General features: G+C 34.3%; 2 protein-coding genes across 2 annotated transcripts; both read left to right on the plus strand.

The window, feature by feature from the left end:
- Positions 1 to 1,641: 1,641 nt before the first annotated feature.
- LOC144563279 (adaptin family protein) lies at positions 1,642 to 7,485 on the plus strand. Its single transcript, XM_078312728.1, has 11 exons — positions 1,642 to 1,826; positions 1,921 to 2,437; positions 2,816 to 2,940; positions 3,027 to 3,225; positions 3,538 to 3,766; positions 4,222 to 4,388; positions 4,706 to 4,915; positions 5,146 to 5,256; positions 5,357 to 5,533; positions 5,768 to 6,193; positions 7,045 to 7,485. Exons 1-11 carry the CDS (start codon positions 1,774 to 1,776, stop codon positions 7,333 to 7,335), a joined length of 2,505 nt encoding a protein of 834 aa, XP_078168854.1. The 5' UTR covers positions 1,642 to 1,773; the 3' UTR covers positions 7,336 to 7,485.
- A 1,150-nt stretch (positions 7,486 to 8,635) lies between these two features.
- On the plus strand, positions 8,636 to 10,532 carry LOC144563280 (neuronal acetylcholine receptor subunit alpha-5). The gene is made up of 2 exons (XM_078312729.1): positions 8,636 to 8,911; positions 10,269 to 10,532. The coding sequence occupies exons 1-2, from the start codon at positions 8,744 to 8,746 to the stop codon at positions 10,314 to 10,316; spliced, it is 216 nt and encodes a 71-aa protein (XP_078168855.1). The 5' UTR covers positions 8,636 to 8,743; the 3' UTR covers positions 10,317 to 10,532.
- Positions 10,533 to 21,669: the final 11,137 nt, after the last annotated feature.

A 21,669-nucleotide genomic window follows, 5' to 3' on the forward strand; every position in this document is an offset into this window, starting at 1 on the left:
TATATAGAGGAGAGTTCAAATGCCTCCATTTTTTGTGCCTCTATCATGCCTCCATTTTTAAAAACTTAAATAACTCAAAGTTTAAATCTTAAAATAAAAAAAAAAATCGTTGGATATGAACTATATCATTTTATCTATGCACATGTAAAAAATTATGGCATTTCAACTTTGTTTTGATTGTCATCTTGAGCTTGTAAAAATGTATACAAATCTAGACGTTGATTTTTCAACTTATTGATTAATAGAAAAGCAAAATCAAAATGTGATAATTTTTTATGAGCACATAGAGAAAATAACATAGATCACATCTAACGGTTTTATTTTGACGTTTAAGTTGTAAACTTTGAGTTATTTAAGTTTTTAAAAATGAAGGCATGATGGAGGCACAAAAAATGAAGACATTTGAACCCTCTTCATATATATATATATATAGAGAGTTAGGCTGGGGTGCTATGGATAGCATAGTGGCCTCTATGCTACGGCTCAATATTTGAGTTTTCAAAATCCAAACGGTCGATCCGAACCGTTCATCTTATTCTTCATATTAATATCTGCTTGGAGACCAAATTTTACATTTTTCTGAATTTTTTTACTATTTATTAAGTATTTTACAAAATTGTTGATCCAACGGTGGCTGCACAAAACAGTAAAACCGTTGGATTAGCGATTTTCAAAGTGGCTTAATAAATAGTAAAAAAATTCAGAAAATTATAAAATTTGGTCTCCAAGCAGATATTAATATGGAGAATAAGATGAACGGCTCGGATAGACCGTTTGGATTTTGGAAATTCGAATATTGAGCCGTAGCATAGAGGCCACTATGCTATCCATAGCACCCAAGCCTAACTCTATATATATATATATATTATAAATGAAGAAGCTAATAATATAGTACAGACTGTACAGTCAAAAGTCAAAACTGTCAGTCAAAGGAAGAAGGATGGTTGACAAGGAAGTACTGTCTTTTACTTTCATGCAGCGTTTGGTGCGGATAGTTGCGTCGAATCTTAGCAATCCAAGCAACTTGGCAATTAATACAGGCTCTGGAGTTTTGCTATTTTCTTTTTTTCAACCGAATCGGTAACGAATGCGAATTTGATTGAAATTACGGAGTTGCTTTACAATTAGTGTCGATTTATAACTAACAATTTGGATCTTAACCTGATGTACTAAATTATTAAAACACAAGCAAATCCATTTTTCTAGGCAGGGTTCGAATAGGACTGCATTCTACAAGCTGCAATTTTTAACGAGTAATAAAATATTGACAAATATACTAATGATTAAACGTATGTCTAAAAAGCCGTTAGATGTCCCTGTCAGACTAACCAAAGCAATACACAACTTAATTGGGATTTCTCCATACAGTTTTACCCTTTTTGATTCAAAGCCCGTAAGGCGTAAACAAATTTCTCTTTTAAGCAATTTCTTCGTGGAACATACGAGCAGTCGACGAAACAACGGATGGATAACCAGGCCGGATTATATTTTTGTGCATTGTTACATATCTATACATTACAAAGCCACTTTGGATTTGAAGTTCTAGATCAATTGTAACTCTTGCAGCCCAACCCACCAGGCCCAATCAGCTGATTGTTCTACAGGATATCTCCATTTCCGCAAATAACAGGAGGCTGTCGACATAATCAGCAAAACAAAGCAAAGGAACAAACTGATCTCTCCGGCTGTTTCAACCAGTACCACCGTACTCGCACCCCTCTTGAATCTACACCACTGCGCTTCTCCCTCCGCCGCATTCCCGTCGGATCCGCCATGGCGCCTCCGGTCTCCGCCACCAAATCGCCTTCCCCATCTCAACCCTCCGGGTAAATGCCCTCTCTTCTCCACACTCATCTCCCTCTCACTTTCTCTTCATACCTCTGCTAATTTCTTTCTTCTCTCTTTCTCTCTGTTCCACAGGAAGAGCGAGGTCTCAGATCTGAAGCTACAATTGCGCCAGCTAGCGGGGAGCCGTGCGCCGGGTGCAGATGACGCAAAGCGGGACCTCTTCAAGCGCGTGATCTCGTGCATGACGGTCGGAATCGATGTATCTCCGGCCTTCAGTGAGATGGTGATGTGCTCCGCCACGTCAGATGTAGTGTTGAAAAAGATGTGCTACCTCTACGTAGGCAACTACGCTCGGGGCAATCCTGATCTGGCGCTTCTCACCATCAATTTTCTACAGAGGGATTGCCACGACCAGGACCCGACGATCAGGGGTTTGGCGCTGAGGAGCTTGTGCTCGCTCAGAGTCCAGAATCTGGTCGAGTATTTGGTTGCGCCTCTCGTAGCTGGTTTGAAGGATCATAGCTCGTATGTTAGAACTGTAGCGGCGATTGGGGTGTTGAAGTTGTACCATATATCGGCAACTACGTGTCATGATTCTGATTTCCCAGCTGCGCTGAAGGCACTCATGCTTTCTGATCCTGATGCTCAGGTAATACTGGATCCAGATCCATAGTGGTGTTTGGATTGATGTAGGCTTGGATCCAGGATTGGAATGTTCATCTGCCTTTTGCTGTTCTGGTTTTAAATGTTTATTCTCGATTGAATCCTGGTGCCCTACTCGTGTCCTGTTCTGAACCAGATGATGCTACATTTGATTACTTTTACATGGTAATTTGTACAAATCACATCAACACCATTCTGCCTGTCAATATCATGTAAACCTTAGTCTGTAAATTTTGAAGTTCTCAAGTTGTGTTTTTTAGAAAGAAAAATAGAACACAAGCACTTTCATCTAATTATCAGCTGGTATCAATAATGTAACAGCAAAGTTTTTTTTTTTTTTTTTTTGCATTTTACGTGGTCCCAGGTGGTGGCCAATTGCTTATACTCTTTGCTTGAGATTTGGACTCAAGAGGCTGGGAACTCAGAGGAGGCTGCAAGGGAAATCGAGACCCTTTATGGCAAACCGGTTATTTATTACCTTTTAAATAGGTTTGTTTTTCATTTCTACATAAAGCTAAACAACACAGCAACATTTCAATAATTATGGTCTCATGATATGATGATAAGCATTACAGGATTAGAGATTTCAGCGAGTGGGCCCAGTGCCTTCTGCTTGATTTGGTATCGAAGTACATACCGGCAGATAATAATGAGATATTCGATATGATGAACCTTCTGGAAGATAGGCTTCAGCATGCAAATGGGGCTGTGGTACTGGCCACCATCAAGGTGTTCCTTCACGTGACGATGTCCATGACAGATGTTCACCAACAGGTTGTTAAAACTCCTAATTGGTTTTCATTCAAAAGTATATAGTTGTGCATGTGACCTGATTGCTTATGCAGTAAAACATGATCATAGAAAAATCTCAAGGACATAAATTGCATTTATAACTTTGCATGCGTATTGTAATCATCAACTGTATGCCAAATAAGTCAGCCCTAGCTCATCCACTGGAAAATAGATTCCCTTTCTAAAAGATATCCGCAGCAGATCCGACCTTGTGTTAAGTATTTCTATATATGCAATTCAGCAGACACAGAATTACAATGCCTTTCTTATAAAGACAATATTTTCTTATTTTAGGTCTATGAACGCATTAAGGCACCTTTGCTAACACTAGTAGGTGCAGGGAGCCCTGAACAATCGTATGCAGTCTTGTGCCATCTACACATTCTTGTGATGCGAGCTCCTATGCTGTTTTCGTCAGACTACAAGCATTTCTACTGCCAGTTCAGTGATCCTTCATATGTGAAAAAACTTAAACTTGAGATGTTGACTGCTATTGCAAATGAGAGCAACACTTATGAAATTGGTATGAACTAGCCTTTTAATTTCACAAATGCCTCCTTTCAGTATTTGCAAAAATGTTCTGTATTTAATGATGAAATAAGTTTACATCTTATTGATAGTTAAATCTTTAAAAGTCTAGTTTTCTTTGATGATGTGGTTAGCAATGAGACTCTGGCATTAAAAGATCATGCAATATTGGTCTAATTTACCTTCTGTCTCACCACAATTATGAATGGTCATCCTATTTTAATTGAGGTGAAAACACCATTTCCTTAAATAAAATCTCTTTAAAGTTCGTATTATCACCAGTGTTAATGACCAACTAATGATAGGAACTTCATTTTCATAAAGAATGGGCTCTTTTACATATAAAAATGGTTGCAATTTTTCTGCCATCTCTTGATAACTTATGGACCTTTCTGCAACTACGGCTTTGGTAGTTGGTGGGTTGCTAACTTCTGTACTTTGGGTTTTCAGTGACTGAGCTATGTGAATATGCGGGAAATGTTGATGTGCCAATTGCAAGAGAGTCTATTCGGGCAGTTGGTAAGATAGCACTGCAACAGTACGATGTGAATGCAATTGTTGATCGGCTACTTCAGTTTCTTGAGATGGAAAAGGATTATGTGACAGCTGAAACACTGGTAAGCAGTTGCTTTCCTCAATTCTTTCTTGAATCATAAATCAGCATGGATGCAGCTACAAGTTATCCATAAATCAATTTCACAATTCTCGAGTTATGTACAGTTAGATCTTCTTTGTGATCAGTATTTTTTGAGTTTTATGACTTGTACGGTAGCATCCAGTTGAAGTCATGACATGATTGGTCAATACTGAGACATACCTGTTGCTTAAGGATATGCTTAGTGCATATGCGTTTCAAGTACAGAATCAAGATATTTAACGTGCTTTATAGATGTTTATAATTGTCTTATATATCTCTCCAATTGTTATACTACAGGTTCTAGTGAAGGATCTGCTGAGGAAATACCCCCAGTGGAGCCATGACTGCATTGCTGTTGTGGGAAACATTAGCAGCAATAGTATACAAGAGCCAAAAGCAAAGGCGGCACTAATATGGATGTTAGGGGAGTATTCACAAGATATGATGGATGCTCCTTATGTGCTTGAAAGCCTTGTTGAGAATTGGGAGGAAGAACACTCCCCTGAGGTATGCCACAGTGAGAGAGAGGGAGTAATGGTATCCCCGGTAACAGTTGGTACGGGTCATTCCTGTAGCATTTGGTATTGGAAGTTGTAAATTGTAATCATGTTGTATATTTATTAGATTCATCCTCCAGAATAGAAAACACTTCTTATGGTACTATGTTATTACTTATTAGAGGAAAAAAAAACATCCATCTCAACGTAAGGAACTAAGATGCTTGTTCTACCGTACAGGTTAGGTTGCATCTGCTGACCGCAGTAATGAAGTGCTTCTTCAAGCGGGCACCAGAAACTCAAAAAGCCTTAGGAGCTGCTTTGTCTGCCGGTCTAGCTGATAGCCACCAAGTAATCTAAAATACATAAAATGTAGATTTTCTCTTTACCATTGTTCAAGAAGTGTGCTTATCCTTTTGCTGATAGATGGCATCATTTGTGCTTGTTTTAGGATGTACATGACCGGGCATTGTTCTATTACAGACTGTTGCAATATGATGTGGCTGTTGCTGAGCGTGTGGTGAATCCACCTAAGCAAGCTGTGTCGGTCTTTGCCGATACTCAAAGCAGTGAAATAAAAGATCGTATTTTTGATGAATTTAATTCCCTATCCATTGTCTACCAGAAGGTTACATTTAATTGTTTTAAATTTTGTACAATTAAGACTTCCTTCTTCATTTTTTTTTTTTCAGGTTAGACTTTACTGTAGTAGTTAAGTTCACCCATCAAATAATAAAGCTCACAAGTATTACTTGCAATCGAAGTTATGACATGCTAGAACAGCATGCCAAAGGATATAAGGGACCTCTCAAAACCTGCAGATCAACTTCACTAATTAATTATTGTATGTTTGAAACTGCAGCCATCATATATGTTCACGGATAAGGAGCACCGTGGACCATTCGAGTTCGCAGAGGACCTCTCAAACCTGGCGATAGGAGGTGATTCAGGTGACGATGCCATACGCTCGGCTCAGAGATACCAAGAAAATGATAAAGACCTTCTCCTAAGCACGTCAGATAAAGAAGAAAATGGTGGGCCCACCCGCAATGGGTCAAATTCGTCTACATACAGTGCCCCTTCTGACATTAACAGCTCGTTGTCAGCTCTTGCACCTAGTTCCACTGCCCAGACAGCGACTTTTGCTATTGATGACCTTCTAGGACTTGGTGTACCGGATGCCCCTGTACTAACTCTGCCTCCTTCTCTGATCCTCAATTCTAAGCCAGTATTAGACCCTGGTACCTTCCAGAAGAAATGGGGCCAACTTACTGTATCCTCTTCACAGGTTTGTCAGTTTTTCATTTATTCATTAATCATCTTCTCATATATGCTGATCATGTCGACCTAGAGTTTTCTGGCAGGTTTATCTATTGGCCATTAAAGGCACTCTATATAGACTAGGGGTGCCAATGGGTACGGTACGGGTTGGGTGGAGACATTTTCATACCCATACCCGTATATAATTAGTCTTACCCGTACCCTGCACTTACCTGTTAAGTTTTGGATTTACCCATACCCTACCCTTACCATTTAAGATAAATGATAACAAAACAAATAACAGATAATTGTCAAATAAATTAATAGTTTATTTAATTTAATCTAAAATATAACAAATAAATAAATATATTAAACACATCATGTATGTAGTGTCATAAAATATAAAAATTCATTTTTTATCCCATTAGTTTAAAAATTATAAATTATTAAACAAATATAACTATATAAATTGTTGTATAATTCAATTTTGTCATAAATTATTAATTAAAAAATAATATAAAATGTTGGATAAATTAATTTATTATAGATTACTTGATTAAAATATATATAAAATGTTGAATAAATCAATCTAATCATAATAAAAAAAATATAGTTGTATGTATCAATAAAAAAAATATCATATGTAATTAATATTTATCAATTATCTATAGGATAACGGGTACGAAATAGCTCTTCCACATACCCGATAAGCTAACGAAACTTTTTTCTTATTCATATCCATTAAGTTAACAAAAAAAAAACTTACCCATACCCACTTTATCGAATATGATACGGGTCGGATAAAATGGTTAAAAGGGTTTCATTGACACCCCTAATATAGACCCTAACAAGCAGACTACATGTTATTTTTGGTTGCAGGAATCTACTTTAAGCATTCAAGGTGTGGCTTCTCTGACGGCACCTCAATCTCTGATCAGACACATGCAAAACAACTCAATCCAGTGCATTGCATCAGGTGGTCACCCTCCAAACTACAAATTCTTTTTCTTCGCGCAAAAGGAAGGTTCATCTTCTTTCTTTTTGGTGGAGTGTATTGTAAACACTGCCTCTGCAAAGGCACAAATAAAGATCAAATCTGACGATGCAAGTGCGTCTGATGCATTTGCTTCTCTTTTTCAGTCAGCATTGTCAAATTTTGGTTCATTATAAAATGTGTGTATGTGTTTATAGAAGCAAATATACTGTAGAAGTGGTTTAGAGTGCAGGAGACTGGTTTTGCTTGAATAAGTTAATTTGCTGTAAAATGTAATGCTTTTGTTTATGATCAGACCAGTGCTCATTGTGTACTGGTTTTGTGAGAGTCAATTAGGATTTTTTTTTTCTTTTTCTACTTTCTGAGTTGAACTGCCATAGGCTACAGTAGCTTTTTTTTAAAAAAAAATTGTGCATTATTTTTTACTATATGCGCGCGAATGAAAAGTAAATTCTTTTCTTCCCGATAATTTTGCAAATACATTTGATGGGGGCTAAATCTTCCAAAGAAGGAATTTGTAACTCATGATCTGTAGCTCATGGTTTTGTTAATATGATAATGACCTCATGTGTTTATTCTTTGAGGAACCATATTCTTCTTTCATCTCTCCGGTGTCAATTTTTTTATTGCTTCATGGCTAGAGCATTCATAAATGCTACACTGCCTGATAAAAGAAAGGGTTAATTTTTGGTACATCCTTGCAAACTTCTCTAATTTCCTATATACCCCTCAACACATAAATATATCTAATTTGACATGGGTCTATTGGAAATGTTAATATATTGCAGACCAGTACAATCCATGGAGCTATATACTAGAGAGTAGAGACGGTATAAATCAGACACCAGGAAATCATACGGGCAGCAATTGTGTTGCGCAAACCGGCTGGAAATTGAATGATGCCTGAACAAATAATAATAAGATAATCAAGTGAGAAGCATACAATTTAAGTATCATTCAATACATTATATCATGGGCATCTCCAAAGAGTTAAGTAGATTAAGCAAAATCTCACAGAAATAGCCCTTATTACGCATCAAATCAAATTAGTTTTAATAATTTCTTGGTGTTGCTGAAGTGTCTGGACCAAGAAAAATTCTATCAGCCTCAAATCAATTGAAAACAATGGATGATTCACATTCTTATATACTGCAGTAGAAATGATTAGGATAGATGGCTTTCATGTGTGAGGTCATAGGTTCCAAAATCCAAAAATCTTTTGTAATATAAACAGAGATTTGAAGGGAGCTAGACCTTCATTTTTCATTTCAAATAAAAAAAAAAAGTCGGACACAACGACATAAATTACTGTTATTCCATAGCTAACAAACAAATATGTACACAACCATTGATCCACACTTGGCCCAATCCGCAAATCACAGTTGTACCACGTTATCAAATCTAATTTTGGGTTTCTAATGGATCGTACATTAACCCAATAGAGAATTCCTGGCCCGTTAAATCGCTGATCTCTCCCCTCTCCTCTCGCGTCTCCATTCCCACTCCGTCCCGACTCCAAAATCTCAGATCGGCGCAGCGCCAGAGGGAGAGAGAGAGTGTTATTACCAAAACCGGAGAGAAGCCATGGGTGGAGGAATGGAAGTGAACAAGAACAAGTGGATCGAGGAGTGGAACGCCGGCCGCGAGAATCTGGAGTTCAACTTCCGCTGGTCCCGGCGCAACATCGTCGTCGTCGGCCTCTTCGGCCTCGCGCTTCCGTACCTCGTATACAAAGGAGTCGTTCGCGAATTTGTACGATTATCTCTCTCTCTCTTCTACGATTATCTGCAGAATTTCCTTTTCTTTTCCTTTCAAATTGAGTCAAGTCGTCTGCTTTTTGATCGATCCTTAAGGAGTTCTGGAATTAACCCGCGACATGAACAGTAGGTAGGATTTGCGTTTTTTCACTGGTAGATATCTAATTCGAGAAGGAATTATTCCACTGCGTGCAATTTGAGCCTGTAATTATTCTTCTTTTATTAAAGCTAATTATTGATAGATAAGTAGGGATTGAGTTTTATATGAGTTTTTTGGACAACTGGGTCTACGTTTTTGGCGACCTGATTTCGTTATAAAGTCATCCGAGAAAGAAAAGGATACTACAATTTGTAGGCTTTGGCAAGAAATAGGTTTCTAATTACTGAGAATTTTCATATAGAGGAGCTTAGATTGCCTGAAGTTTATATTTATTAATTAGTCCAAATCACTCAAGAGCTAATTGTGTTGTGATGCTTTAGATTGTAAGGAACTTTTATCTGCCTTACTAGTTACTACCCAAGTTTTGCTATTAGTTTTAATCATATGATTCTTCATTGTTTCTTTGAAGAGATGAGAACCATTTGAACTAGTTGCATTTATCTCAGAGATGAGAATTTATCATGTGTCTAGATCGTGCAATAGTCCCATGTTGATATTACGATGCAAATTCTAATTTGTTTCTAGATTACCCCTTTCCATCTTAAGCTGTCATGTTATATGCTAAAATGTTTTAATTGTTGCATTTCTATTATGAAAGCATTAATTGTTGCTTTACATATAGATATAAAATTGATAATGAACTGTTTCGCTTTATTTTGATGTAACCTTACCATTAACAGTTAAAGTTTCTTTACTAGAGCTTTGTTATTGTTATATTTGTTTTGTTTTATGTAAAAGAAGTCCTAGTTGTCAATGCTTTTACTTGCTATTATAGAAAGCTTTTTTTTCAAAACTTGCTTACTGTATTACTAGAAATATCATATTCTTCTCTGGACATAACAAATAACAGACCTCCCGCTCCTAATTTATAAAAATATCCCTCATTTTGTCTTCATTTTCATACCAATAATCAGTGAAGGATAACATAATTTCGGGCCTCCCTTAAATTAATTTAGCGGGAGAGGAGTTGCATTAGAAAAATTTCTCGCTCAGTAAGATATGCATGATACTTGTAGTGTTGTTTAGTATATACCGATATACATGATATAAAGGGTGTCCGTTTGTGTTTACATTTTAGTTTGTGACAAGTTGCAGGGTTATAGGTGAAATTTTGCCCATTGAATAATTTTTTTGAAGGTTAGCCATTGAATAATAAAAGGTATAAATTTAATTTGTCTTTCTGTCATCACAGCATATGCAAGATGAGGATGCGCGCCGGCCTCTGAGGAAGTTTATGTGAAGGATTTCATAGGTGTTTCTCCTTTTTTTAATGTAATAATAATGTGTGCTTTATAACCTAATGCCACTTGCCAATTGCTTTGGTTTATGTTGCAAGAACAATGTTTACCTTTTCATCGCTAAATTTGATAGTGATTCTTCGCTTGTTTGCTCTTTTGTGGAATCTGGCTATTGATTTGATTATGCAAATTACAGTTATTTTTATATTTTGTTAATGGATACTTGATTCTGAATTGTGGACTAATAGATATTTGGACGCTGCTTGTCTGCACAAGGTGGTTCAATTTTAGTTGGGAATTTTGACATAGGTGATAAAATTTGAATGTCATTTCAGCTCCGAATTATTTGGCTGCACTAGAGCTTTTGTTTATGTTTACTGGGATTATTAGGCTCCCTGGCTGTTATTGGTATATCATGTGTTTTTTATTATGTTTGGGAGTATTGAATTGTCAGTGCAAGTGACCTTCATTTGTTTCAAATTGAGTTCTCAAGCTATTTTCTCGGACGGTTCAGTCTGATATGGGGGTGAATTTATTATTGGATGACTTTAACGATTTTACCCTTTTAAATTGTTTCCTTCAACTAGACTGATTTTCAACTTTTTCTCTCCTTGTTGAAAAAAAATAAAATAAGAAATAAGAACAATTTTATATATATTAAGATTGTTTTTCAGACTTCACCCCAAAAAGAGAAACGTAAGTTGAAAAAAGTTGAATTTTTAAATGACAGAGATCATCAGATTGATTACCATACTAAAATATGCACAAAGAATTTAATAGAGAATCACACAATATAATAATTTAATTCACGCATAAATTTGATGGACGGCTCCTATCGGTTCCCGAGTGCATAATCGTATAGAAGAATGTTTCAACTTATTTACTAACTTGTCACAACACATTTAGTCTATCAGTTTCAAACTTAAAATCGTTAGAAAATGAGCTTTAGTAGAGGTCATTTCTGTATTAGAATATGTTAAAAGATATTTTGCTCTTTGTTGCTTTCTTAAATTCTTTTTTTTTTGTTGGAATGAAATGTTATGTCCTAATTTTTTTCCTTTCTTAAATTCCAAGTTATCGAGAGACCTGTTAATAAAGGCAGTTAAGTAATAGAGACAGAAAGTTAGTGCTAATAATGTTGTTAAGAAGTTGTTACAATTCTGTTAAACATAACTCTTGTTAGAGTTGTAATCAGTTTTAGAATAGAGATTAGGCTTCTCTATAAATACAATTATCTATAAATACAAGTTGTAATTACAAACATAGTACATAAATGAAATACATTTCTCCTCTTCTTAGTTTATATGGTATCAGAGCTTCAGAAATAATACCGAAATAAGACTCGCGACTATTCCAAAAATTATGTCTCTATTCTCATTTTACTCCAGCTTTTAAAAAAAAAACCCTCTATTTTCCATACTCCAGTTTGTACCGCAATTTTTTTTTGTCTTTGGCTTGAACAATTAAAAAAAAAAACCCTTTATTTCCCATACTCCATAGCTTGTACCGCAATTTTTGTTGTCTTTGGCTGGAACAATTGAATCATTTTCCATCCATTTGTCTGACATAAATTATTCCGACACATCGATACTTTATATCAAGACAAAGGTACGTATGAAAAATGGCTCAATTGTTCAAGGTAAAGGCAAAGGAAGTATTGTAGTACAAACTAAAATGGGTTCAAAATTTATTCGAGATGTACGGATTTAAAACAAAATCTGTTGAGCGTAACTCTCATACTCAACAGATTTTTTTTTAGATCCGAAACCGTATATCTCGGATAAATTTCGAACCCATTTTAGTTCGTACTGCAATACTTTCTTTGTCTTTAGCTTGAACAATTGAGCCATTTTTCATACGTACCTTTGTCTCATACGTGTCAATATGTTGAAATAATTTACAGTTCCCGATCATATGATTTATGCAACCACTGTCAAGAACAAGATATCTCATTTCTCTTCTTTGACTGAGTGGCACGCACATAAAACACTTTCATGACTCTTCTTTTCTTCTATGAAGTTCGCTCGGTCGTTAATTCTTGTTTTGAAATTGTCTTCTTAGCATTTACAATTTCACTAATTTTATCTTCTCGGAGCCTTCAAACTCCTCTCTCAAAGTCTCCCATGTCTCTTCTCGAAGCCTTCAAACTCCTCTTTCAAAGTCTTCCATGTCTTTTTGGATGTAGTTATTTCACTTATTCGTGAAAATAGACTTTCAACAACAACCTCGTTGAATTCTTGTTTCTACTCCGGCATTAATTCTTCTATAGTTGGCACCGTAGAATCTTTAACAACCATATCCCACAAACCTTGCAAAAGTAGCAGTGCCTGCATCTTAATCTTCTACGTGTTGTAGTTTTTCTCCCATGAAAAAGGAACTGTCGATTGCACCGTGGTTACGCCTCCTGAAAACATCGACTTGGGATACTTCTTATATTTCACAAACACCTTTGTCTACTTCGCTAACTGTTTACTTCCTCTCCGAAACTATGATACCAAATATTGAAAATTGAAATCAGAATGTGGTTTTGTACAAGAGAGGAGTTTATAGACTTAGAGAGGAGTACAAAGCTTTTTTTTCTCACTCACTCTCACGCCTCCCACTCCGATTCACACTTTTGACATACATGAGCTCTATTTATATTCATATATATCGGTTATATAATCTTCCACATAATTCATATTATTTCTACCGACAATAGAAAAGTCGGTTTGAGATTAATCTAGAAATATACATGCGCTACAAATTTCCAGTACGTCTTGAACAATGCAGAAGAACAATTTGGGCCTTGGGCCTTCGGTATTGTGAACTTCAATATTTTCAACTCTGGTTTTGCGCAATTAATCAGAACTATTCATTTCCTTGGGGGACAATTGTAATTCTGTCCGTTAGTATCTCCGTTAAGTCCGTTGATGGGATCATGCCACTGATTAAGGCCTATATATTGTTGAACCCTGGACCAATCTCATATCTCCAGCTATCTTATGTAATTATATGATGGAGTGGATATTTCTCAAAGAGTAATTAATTTGGGAGATGCAAACTAAGCCCAAAAAATAACAGAATGGTATTACGGATATGGGACGAGATAAGAAAATAAAATGATGTAAAATGAGTTGAATGTTATTACCAGCACATTTATTCTTATAATAATGTCCCTGTGTATATTCTACAAAACATCAAAAGAATAACAGAAATACCATTTGCCAGTTCTCAGTAACGGAACAGAGTAATTAATCTTCTCACATATCATCTCTCTCACAACCAGCTGGTGTTAGTCGGGCCCCACTTGGGAAATCTATCTGCAAAAGAAATCTTGCCTAATGCCTACTCCGTCTGGTGCTTCAGTTTGACATTTGACAGGGTTATATTTTTTCGACTGCATTATTTTATTATTCATCATTCTTAAATTGAACTTGAGTATTTAGTAACCCTTTAGAGTTTCTCAAAACAACAATTGGGTTGTTAGGAAATTTAGATAAAAATTCTTTAAACTCAACAATGTATTAGCAAATTTAAGCAACATTGAGATTTGAGGGTGCTTGCAAGAAAGCAATGCGATCATATGATTCCAGCCCATCTACATTTTTTATCAGTTTACGAGATGCATCGATAAAACCAATCATGCAATTGGGAGGCTTCTGTCCATTTTCATATCTCTTGTATTATTTTATCAAGCATCAACCGAGTCAAGATATACTATACCACTTTCATAAAGAGGCTATTTTTCTAATTCTCTATTGTACTGGTACTAGTCCAAGGTCGCAACCTGGATAAAGAGGCACCTCACACCAGCATTATTCTATTTAGCATTTACGACCACATATTCTTTGGGAAATGAAATGAAATGAACAGTAAAAAATCCTTCATATTCCGGTAGCTCACAACAGTCCTTGAGAGTAACTGCATTTTTATTTCCGATTGACATTGATCCCTTCTTTTTCACAAAATATCATAATTTAGAGATTTGATCAGATTTAATTATTCTTCATAATGTTGTCTCATTCATATAGGACGAGGAAATAAAATTATTAAAATTCAATACAATTATTGTCGATGCGGAGTAAAATTGGAATGGTATGCAAATGCTTTCAATTTTTATCAGAAGTTGCTTTGAAGTATCATATTATTGGAAAGAAATTTATGGCATGGTTAATTGTAAGAGGTAAATATTATTATTGTCTAATACAAATTTGGGGGGGCTAGATGATGCATGGTTAATTGCCATTTCTGTAAAACAGGGCCGCTGTGATGCTCTTGGGTGAGGATTTTAACAGCAAAAAAATGGCTCAATACAGCAATTAGGTGAGAGAATTTTTTCACTTAGACCATTATGTCCATGTTTCAAGAAGGAAACTAATATAACAGTATATTACAAGATCATAAGCATTAATGGAGCATCACCTCTTAGTGAAAATATTTTCTTCAAATAAATTCAAAGATATACATATGAAATCAAGGATATTGCATTTCCCTTTTCATTGTTACAAAATATAACGTTATTTTCTTAGAAAAAATGGCCCGTTTATTTTATATTAAATATTGAATTTCTGCATTTGGAATTTTATATCCTGATTTATGTTATTATTTTTCAATATCATATAAACATGTCTGATTTTTATATATCTTTTTTTTTGTACAATTCAAAATTTCTAACTGCTCCTGTTTTATTTTATTTTTCTTTTGATTTTGTGAACTACATAATTAATTATTGAAGATACACACACAAGTAATATTATGAAGTAAATAAGCTGATTTCAAAAATTAATTTTTAGGGCTGCATGCCTTTGCTTTTCTTGATGGAACTATTATCTTGAGAATCTAAGTCTATTTTATATTTTTTTTTTATATCAAGAATGAGTTTAACAGTAGATCAATCAACATATCACATACAGATTTTGAGCCGTTACAATCTATAATGTAATAGCATAAATATAACAACCATTAATCCTAAAAACTTCATTTTAACAATAATAATTCAAATAGAGTTTTCGATAAATATTTTATTATTATACTAACCATAAAACTAAAAATTTAAAAACTAGGAAATTCATTTAAATTAAGCATAGTAGTAACATTATTCTCAAAGATCATATTAAGATCTTCATTTTCATCCGCTACTTCATTAGCTAGAGGGGCTTCATTGTTGTTACATGACTTGTGTTTTTTCGATGCTTCCACAAGTTCAAATTTAGATGGATCTCGTTTGGTAGAACTCAATGTCTTTTGCTTTTTTGGTCGCCAAAGCTTGCGCCTGTTGCGTGGAACTTTTGGTTCAAGTATCAACTCGGAATTGGACATAAAGTTGGAAATTAGTTCCTTAGCAGCTTCCTTTTTGTGAAGAGGCCATTGTTGATACTTTGATTGAAACTCAGTAAATAAACTCATCATTTCAGTATCAATATCATTAGTTGAGTTGGGTGATGGAGCATACAAGAGTGATCTATCATCAATTCTCCATTGTGGATGAATCAAATCCAGCGGTAACATTGAATTGGTGAACTTCATTATTTTATGGGCACATGGAAGACCCATTGTCGCCTCAAAATTTCCCGTGCAAATGGGATTGAATGTTCTGTTTTTTATCTTTTCATATTGCTTGTACAACTCTTTCAAAGCATAAATAGAGACATTCATTAATAGTTTCTTGAACAATGGAATATCACAATTATGCAAGATACATATTTTCTCTCTTGAGAGATTCACCTTTATTTCATTGAATTCGTTCTCGACTGCAAGAGATATTTTATCTTTTACCCGTTGAAAATCACCTGTTGAAAACAAACTATATAAATATACTAACTTGTAGAGTACACAAAGATCTTAAAGCAATATTAATAATTACAAAATTTACTTGACCTGACAAGTATGTAATTACATTATATGTTTTTTCCTTTTCGTTTTATTACTTTTTGCACTTTCAACTAATTACTTTTATATTTATTAACTGTTATTTTTATATTTTACAGCTCAATGATTTTTGAGATACACAATTGTATTTTATCAAAGTTTATCTCACTTTGAAGACCCTTATTTTTTTCTAAAAAAGTAAGTACCTGTTGAAACTTGCAGATACATTTTTAGTTTTGCATGCGCCCCTTCGGCTCTCGAGGATGCACGATTGCCTAGATGCAAATACTTATCCGTCCATGCTCCAATAAATTTTTCTTTCAATGGCAGTAAATCCTACAAAGTTTCAATAATAATATAATACTCCAAAGTTAGAACATTAAATTTAAAACTAGACAATTGTTAGTAATTATAAGGTGTTATATCAAAATCTTTTTTGAATTATTTTATTTATTTTTAAATTAGTACTACTCATTTGTTAATCTCTCCATGCAATTTGTCTCCATAAAACAAAAATTCACGCATGTCACTAATAAGTTTTTTATTTTATATATAAAGTTGGAAGTGAGAGACAAACTTTTTGTTGATCTATCTAAAATATATATATCGGATATAAAAAATTTACTATACACCAGTTGAATTCAAAAATTAAAGCATACAGGAAATTGCATGCTTATTTAATATATTCATGGTACACTCAGGTTTTTGACATACTTAATTTGTTTTTTTTGTTAGATTTTTTTAATATATGGACCGTGATTTGTAACAAAACAGATTCGAACAACTACACGAATAAAATAATATTTTATATAACTAAATTGAAACACTAAATAATACCTTCATTATGTATTGTAGCGAAGATTTTTTCTCTTTATAAAGTGATTGAAGTTCCAACCAATTTTGATCAAATTCTACTTCGGTTGAAGAATAAACTACCTTGTTCCAAATAGATAGAAAAATATCGTACTCTTCTTTGAAATCAAAGTGTTTTCGACAATTCGTCATTAAATTCTTTTCTATATGCCACACACATAGAAGATGGATAGTAGTTGGAAAGACAACATTCACTGCATTTGTAAATGCTTGTTGTCGATCCGACATTATAACCGAAGGTTGAGTCTCTTTTGGAAGAACCTTTTTAAACATGCTTAGTGCCCATATGAAATCTTCTTCTCTTTCATTCTTTAAAAATGCACATCCGGCATAAAAGGATGTGTTAAAGCATGAGACCCCAACGATATCAAAAAGCGGCATCTTATACTTATTTGTTTTGTATGTACAATCCATAATGAAAACACTCGAAAAATTCTTAACCAGAGTGATTGACATAGGATGTATAAAGAAAAGATGTGTAAGAAAATCACCTTCATCTTGTAAAATATCATACTCAAACCCACATCTTCCTAGTTCTTCCAATAAAGCTTGAATCATTGTTCGACCTTCTAACTTTTCTCTATGGATCTTTGCCTTCACATTATACAATGTTTTAGAGACAGCTTTAAGCTCGGGATTCTTTTGGCGTAAAGAAGAGAGGATCTGTCTGGGCGGTATTCCAGATCGAGTCATATGGTCGACTTTCTCGATATCTTCTTGTGATAGTTGTCGAAGAGAAGGATGGCCAGAGATATCGGCAGATGCTTCATGGTTGTGTGATAAGTTATGTACTTCAATTATCCAAATTCCTTCATCTATCTTTTTACCCTTAATTTTAAAAGGACAATTGATCCGGCGTGTCCCTGTTGTCTTTTCTCTTTCATCTAAAGGCACACCCCGTACATCGCGATATTGACCACCTCTATCACATTGTAAAACCACATATTTCTCTGACTTTGAACCGCAAATAGATAATGCGTATCCTTTAGCCGAGTAAAATGCTCTAACACCAATGAGTAGATCTTCGCGAGTTTCGTACTTAAAACCGAGTAATTCAAGTTTTTCGGCCTCTTGTTCAAATGAAATTGCTGACTCATCAATATTCATCTATTAAACAAAAAAAAAAATCAAATGACCTCTTAAAATATTGTAGAAATTTTTTTTTTATTATTATGCTAGACTTTCAAACAACAAAATTTAATTAAATTTGCTTAAAAAATATTTGCTTAAAAATATAAGTTTCGTCCACATCTGATGAGAGAAACTAACATTTGTTACCTATGAAAATGAAATTAGTTAAATATTTTAAATTACCTTTGATTTTGATTTGAGAATTTCTTAACGAAGAAGAGGAAATGATGCACTCAAAGCATGAATTTGTCTTTTCTCCCAGGCTCGCAGCAGCCTTTTTTCTTGTTGAGCCGAACATACCAATTATAATTGACGGCCGAATAAAGAAAGAATTATCAATTGATTATACTCAATTAATGAGGTATCTATTAAAGAAGGAGTAAATAGTCATTTTTAAAAATTTCTCTAACTTCTTTGCTGCTTTGAGCCAAAACTTAGCTGTTAAAATCTACGCCCGATGCTCTTGTATCAGGTGCCACCCCAGTGGTTCGATCAAAATTATATGGTTGAGATTTGTTTGGTGCTCTTAAATCGTTTCTGTGCAAAGAAATGCAGACGATCCAAAAAGTGGTCTGAATTTACTCTCTATATTTTCGAAAAAATTAAGAACAGACAAAATTTGGGGGAGCATGAAATGTGTTATGAATTATTCAATAATAATAAAATGTAATACGGTGTGGAAGTTGTCATCAGACATGACTAAAAATCTAAAATAAGATCTCATGCTCTGGTTTTGAACTTTCAAATTGGTTCATAATATTATTATTGTCTCATTGGAACCTTCTTTTATACAAAATTATTCTTTGAAGGAATGTTTCTTTCAGGACAGTCATTTAAGACCAGATCAAAAGTCAATTAATTCCATTTAATTTACATGTAATATAATGATTTCCTTTTAAAATAATCCCAGTCTCTCTTCTCTCTTGGCGTAAGCTGAGAAAGAGAGAGAAACTAACATAAAGTTGAGAATATTAGTTGACACAAGAATTTCTTTTGTTATTCAGAAGTTGTTATAGAGATTTGATGTTGATTGGATTGTATCTTGCTAACAGATTCTTTCATTGGATAAAAATGAAATGGTATACTATAAGAGAGGAGGGTTTCAACACCTCATGTTTTTCATACCTTATCATAATTCGTACTTTATATTTTTATTTTTAAAGTCTAAATTATCGATTCGAACTGCTTAACATGATATCCATACTAAAATTGGGATGAAATTTTATAACTTTTGGAGATTTTTTACTATTTTTAAGATAGATACAAAATCACTGTTCTGGACCATTTAAAAAAGAAGAAGTGATTTTCTACCCATATGAAAAAAGAGGAGGGCTCAAATGCACCAAAATTTTTGTGCACCCAAATGCACCCTATCTTTCAAATCTTTTTTCTTCGTTTTCAAAGTCCGAATAGTCAATCCGAACTGTTAGATGCGCTCTATATATTAAGATGTGCTTGGAGACCAAATTTTACATTTTTTGGAATTTTTTTACTATTTATTAAGCCACTTTGAAAATCGCTGATTTTACATTTTCTGGACCATTGGATCAGCGATTTTCAAATTGGTTTAATAAATAGTAAAAAAATTCCAAAAAATGTAAAATTTGGTCTCCAAGCACATCTTAATTATATACCGCATCTAACGGTTCGGATTGACTATTTGGACTTTGAAAACAGAGAAAAAAGATTTGAAAGATAGGGTGCATTTTGGGTGCATTTGAACCCTCCTCATGAAAAAATAGTAAAAATTTCCAAAAATTATAAAATTTTATCTCTAAACATATTTTAGTATGGATATCATGTTGAGCGATTCGGATCGACAGTTTGGATTTTAAAAATGAAGATATAAAATATGAAGTATGATGAGGTATTGGAAATTTGGAACCCTCCTCGCTCGCGCGCGTGTGCATAGAGGAGGGTTCCAATGTCTCATGTTTTTCATATCTCATCATACCTCATATTTTATATCTTCATTTTCAAAGTTCAAATTGTCGTTCCAACCGTTCAACATAATACTAGTATCGTGCCCATGTGTTGCAATGAAAACATATTATAAAATGAAGAAGATCAAGAGTTTGATTTACAATTTAAATTTCAAACTTTGATAAAAGTAAAATAAAATATGATTAGGGATGAAATTTTATAATTTTTTGAAATTTTTTACTATTTTTAAGAGGGTAGAAAATCACTGTTTTTTTTAATGGTTCAATGATTTTGTACCTATCTGATAAGCCGAAATTGTATCTATTGAAACCTAGGGTTTTTTATGTAAATTAAGCCAAGTTTTGATTAAATTAGGTTTGATTAGGTTAGAAATGTCCAAAAGTTCAAGTTACTTCCCTAGTTATGTTTATTTTGCAGGTAATCAAGTGCTTGGAGCTTAACGGAGCAAAACGGGTGATCTGTAGCAAGTCAACACGAAATTTGGAGCATCTTTCACATTTATTGCGGACCGAAATGAAGTTATTGCGGGCCGCAACATTATCAGACAGAGCCAGCTTCCAGACAACATTTTCTGAACTTTTATTGCGGCCCGCAAGGACCTTTATTGCGGCCCGAAAGGAATTTTATTTCGGCCCGCAATGACCTCTCTAGATTTTTCTGCGCAGTCTGTTAACTGCCTCCATTCATTGCGGCCCGCAATTAGGTCGGTTCAGAGCCCGAATTTGCTATTTTTAGTTAGTTATTTCTAGTTTTACAAGGGGTTATAAAAGGGGACCTGTAGAATAGATTAAGTACGTTTTTTAGACAGAATTTCTAGTTTTGAACAAGGAAAAGCAAGGAAGAGAGAAGAAGGAAGGAGAGAACACCATTGATCAATCGGTTTTATTATTTTCTTTCCTTTGGAACTCTTTTACTCTTTTTGATTTCATTTGTGTCTTAGCCATGACAAGCTAAGGGCTTTTCTAGGGTTGATTAGAGTTATACTTGAAACTTTTGTCATGATTTAGTTGATTTTATTTTATATATTCTTGTTCTTTGTTATGATCTATTCTTTATTTTAATTGATTGTGAAGACTTAATCGAAATCGCATGAAATCTTAGGATTTGGTATTTGCAATTGAGAAATTGAATATTAGGTCCAGACCATAAGGAATATGGTATTTGATAGGCTAAGTACCGAGAGGTGACGCTTGTCTTATATGGGCTTTACCTAATAGTTTAGAAAATTGTGCCAAGTACCGAGAGGTGAAAGATAGTTTTCTAGATCAATTGGGACAGTAAGAACTTAATGACTTTAGATTAGAGTAGCCAAATACCGAGATGTGACGTTTATTCTAATTTAAAGATGGTATTAATATAGAGATATCACTTTGTACCTATAACATCCAACTGTGCCTTCATAATTATAGAACAAATTTAATAAACCAATTAATCGTAACACTAGTGGATAGGAACCCTAAGAAACCCTAATTTCTCATTCTTGTTAAAAACCTAATTTTGCTTTTAAGACTTTAGTTTAATTTAGTTTGATCACTATCAAACAAACCACTTGAACAA

Source organism: Carex rostrata, chromosome 12 (assembly GCF_964058835.1).
Source record: "Carex rostrata chromosome 12, lpCarRost1.2, whole genome shotgun sequence".
NCBI lineage: Eukaryota > Viridiplantae > Streptophyta > Magnoliopsida > Poales > Cyperaceae > Carex > Carex rostrata.

What these genes read in the sequence shown, in the direction of transcription:
- LOC144563279 (XM_078312728.1), top strand. Translation starts at nt 1,774, where the DNA reads ATGGCGCCTCCGGTCTCCGCCACCAAATCGCCTTCCCCATCTCAACCC. An exon ending in ATTTATTACCTTTTAAATAG is followed by an intron (nt 2,941 to 3,026) that starts GTTTGTTTTTCA and finishes TAAGCATTACAG; the next exon opens with GATTAGAGATTTCAGCGAGT. An exon ending in GTCTAGCTGATAGCCACCAA is followed by an intron (nt 5,257 to 5,356) that starts GTAATCTAAAAT and finishes TGCTTGTTTTAG; the next exon opens with GATGTACATGACCGGGCATT.
- LOC144563280 (XM_078312729.1), top strand. Translation starts at nt 8,744, where the DNA reads ATGGGTGGAGGAATGGAAGTGAACAAGAACAAGTGGATCGAGGAGTGG. An exon ending in AAGGAGTCGTTCGCGAATTT is followed by an intron (nt 8,912 to 10,268) that starts GTACGATTATCT and finishes CTGTCATCACAG; the next exon opens with CATATGCAAGATGAGGATGC.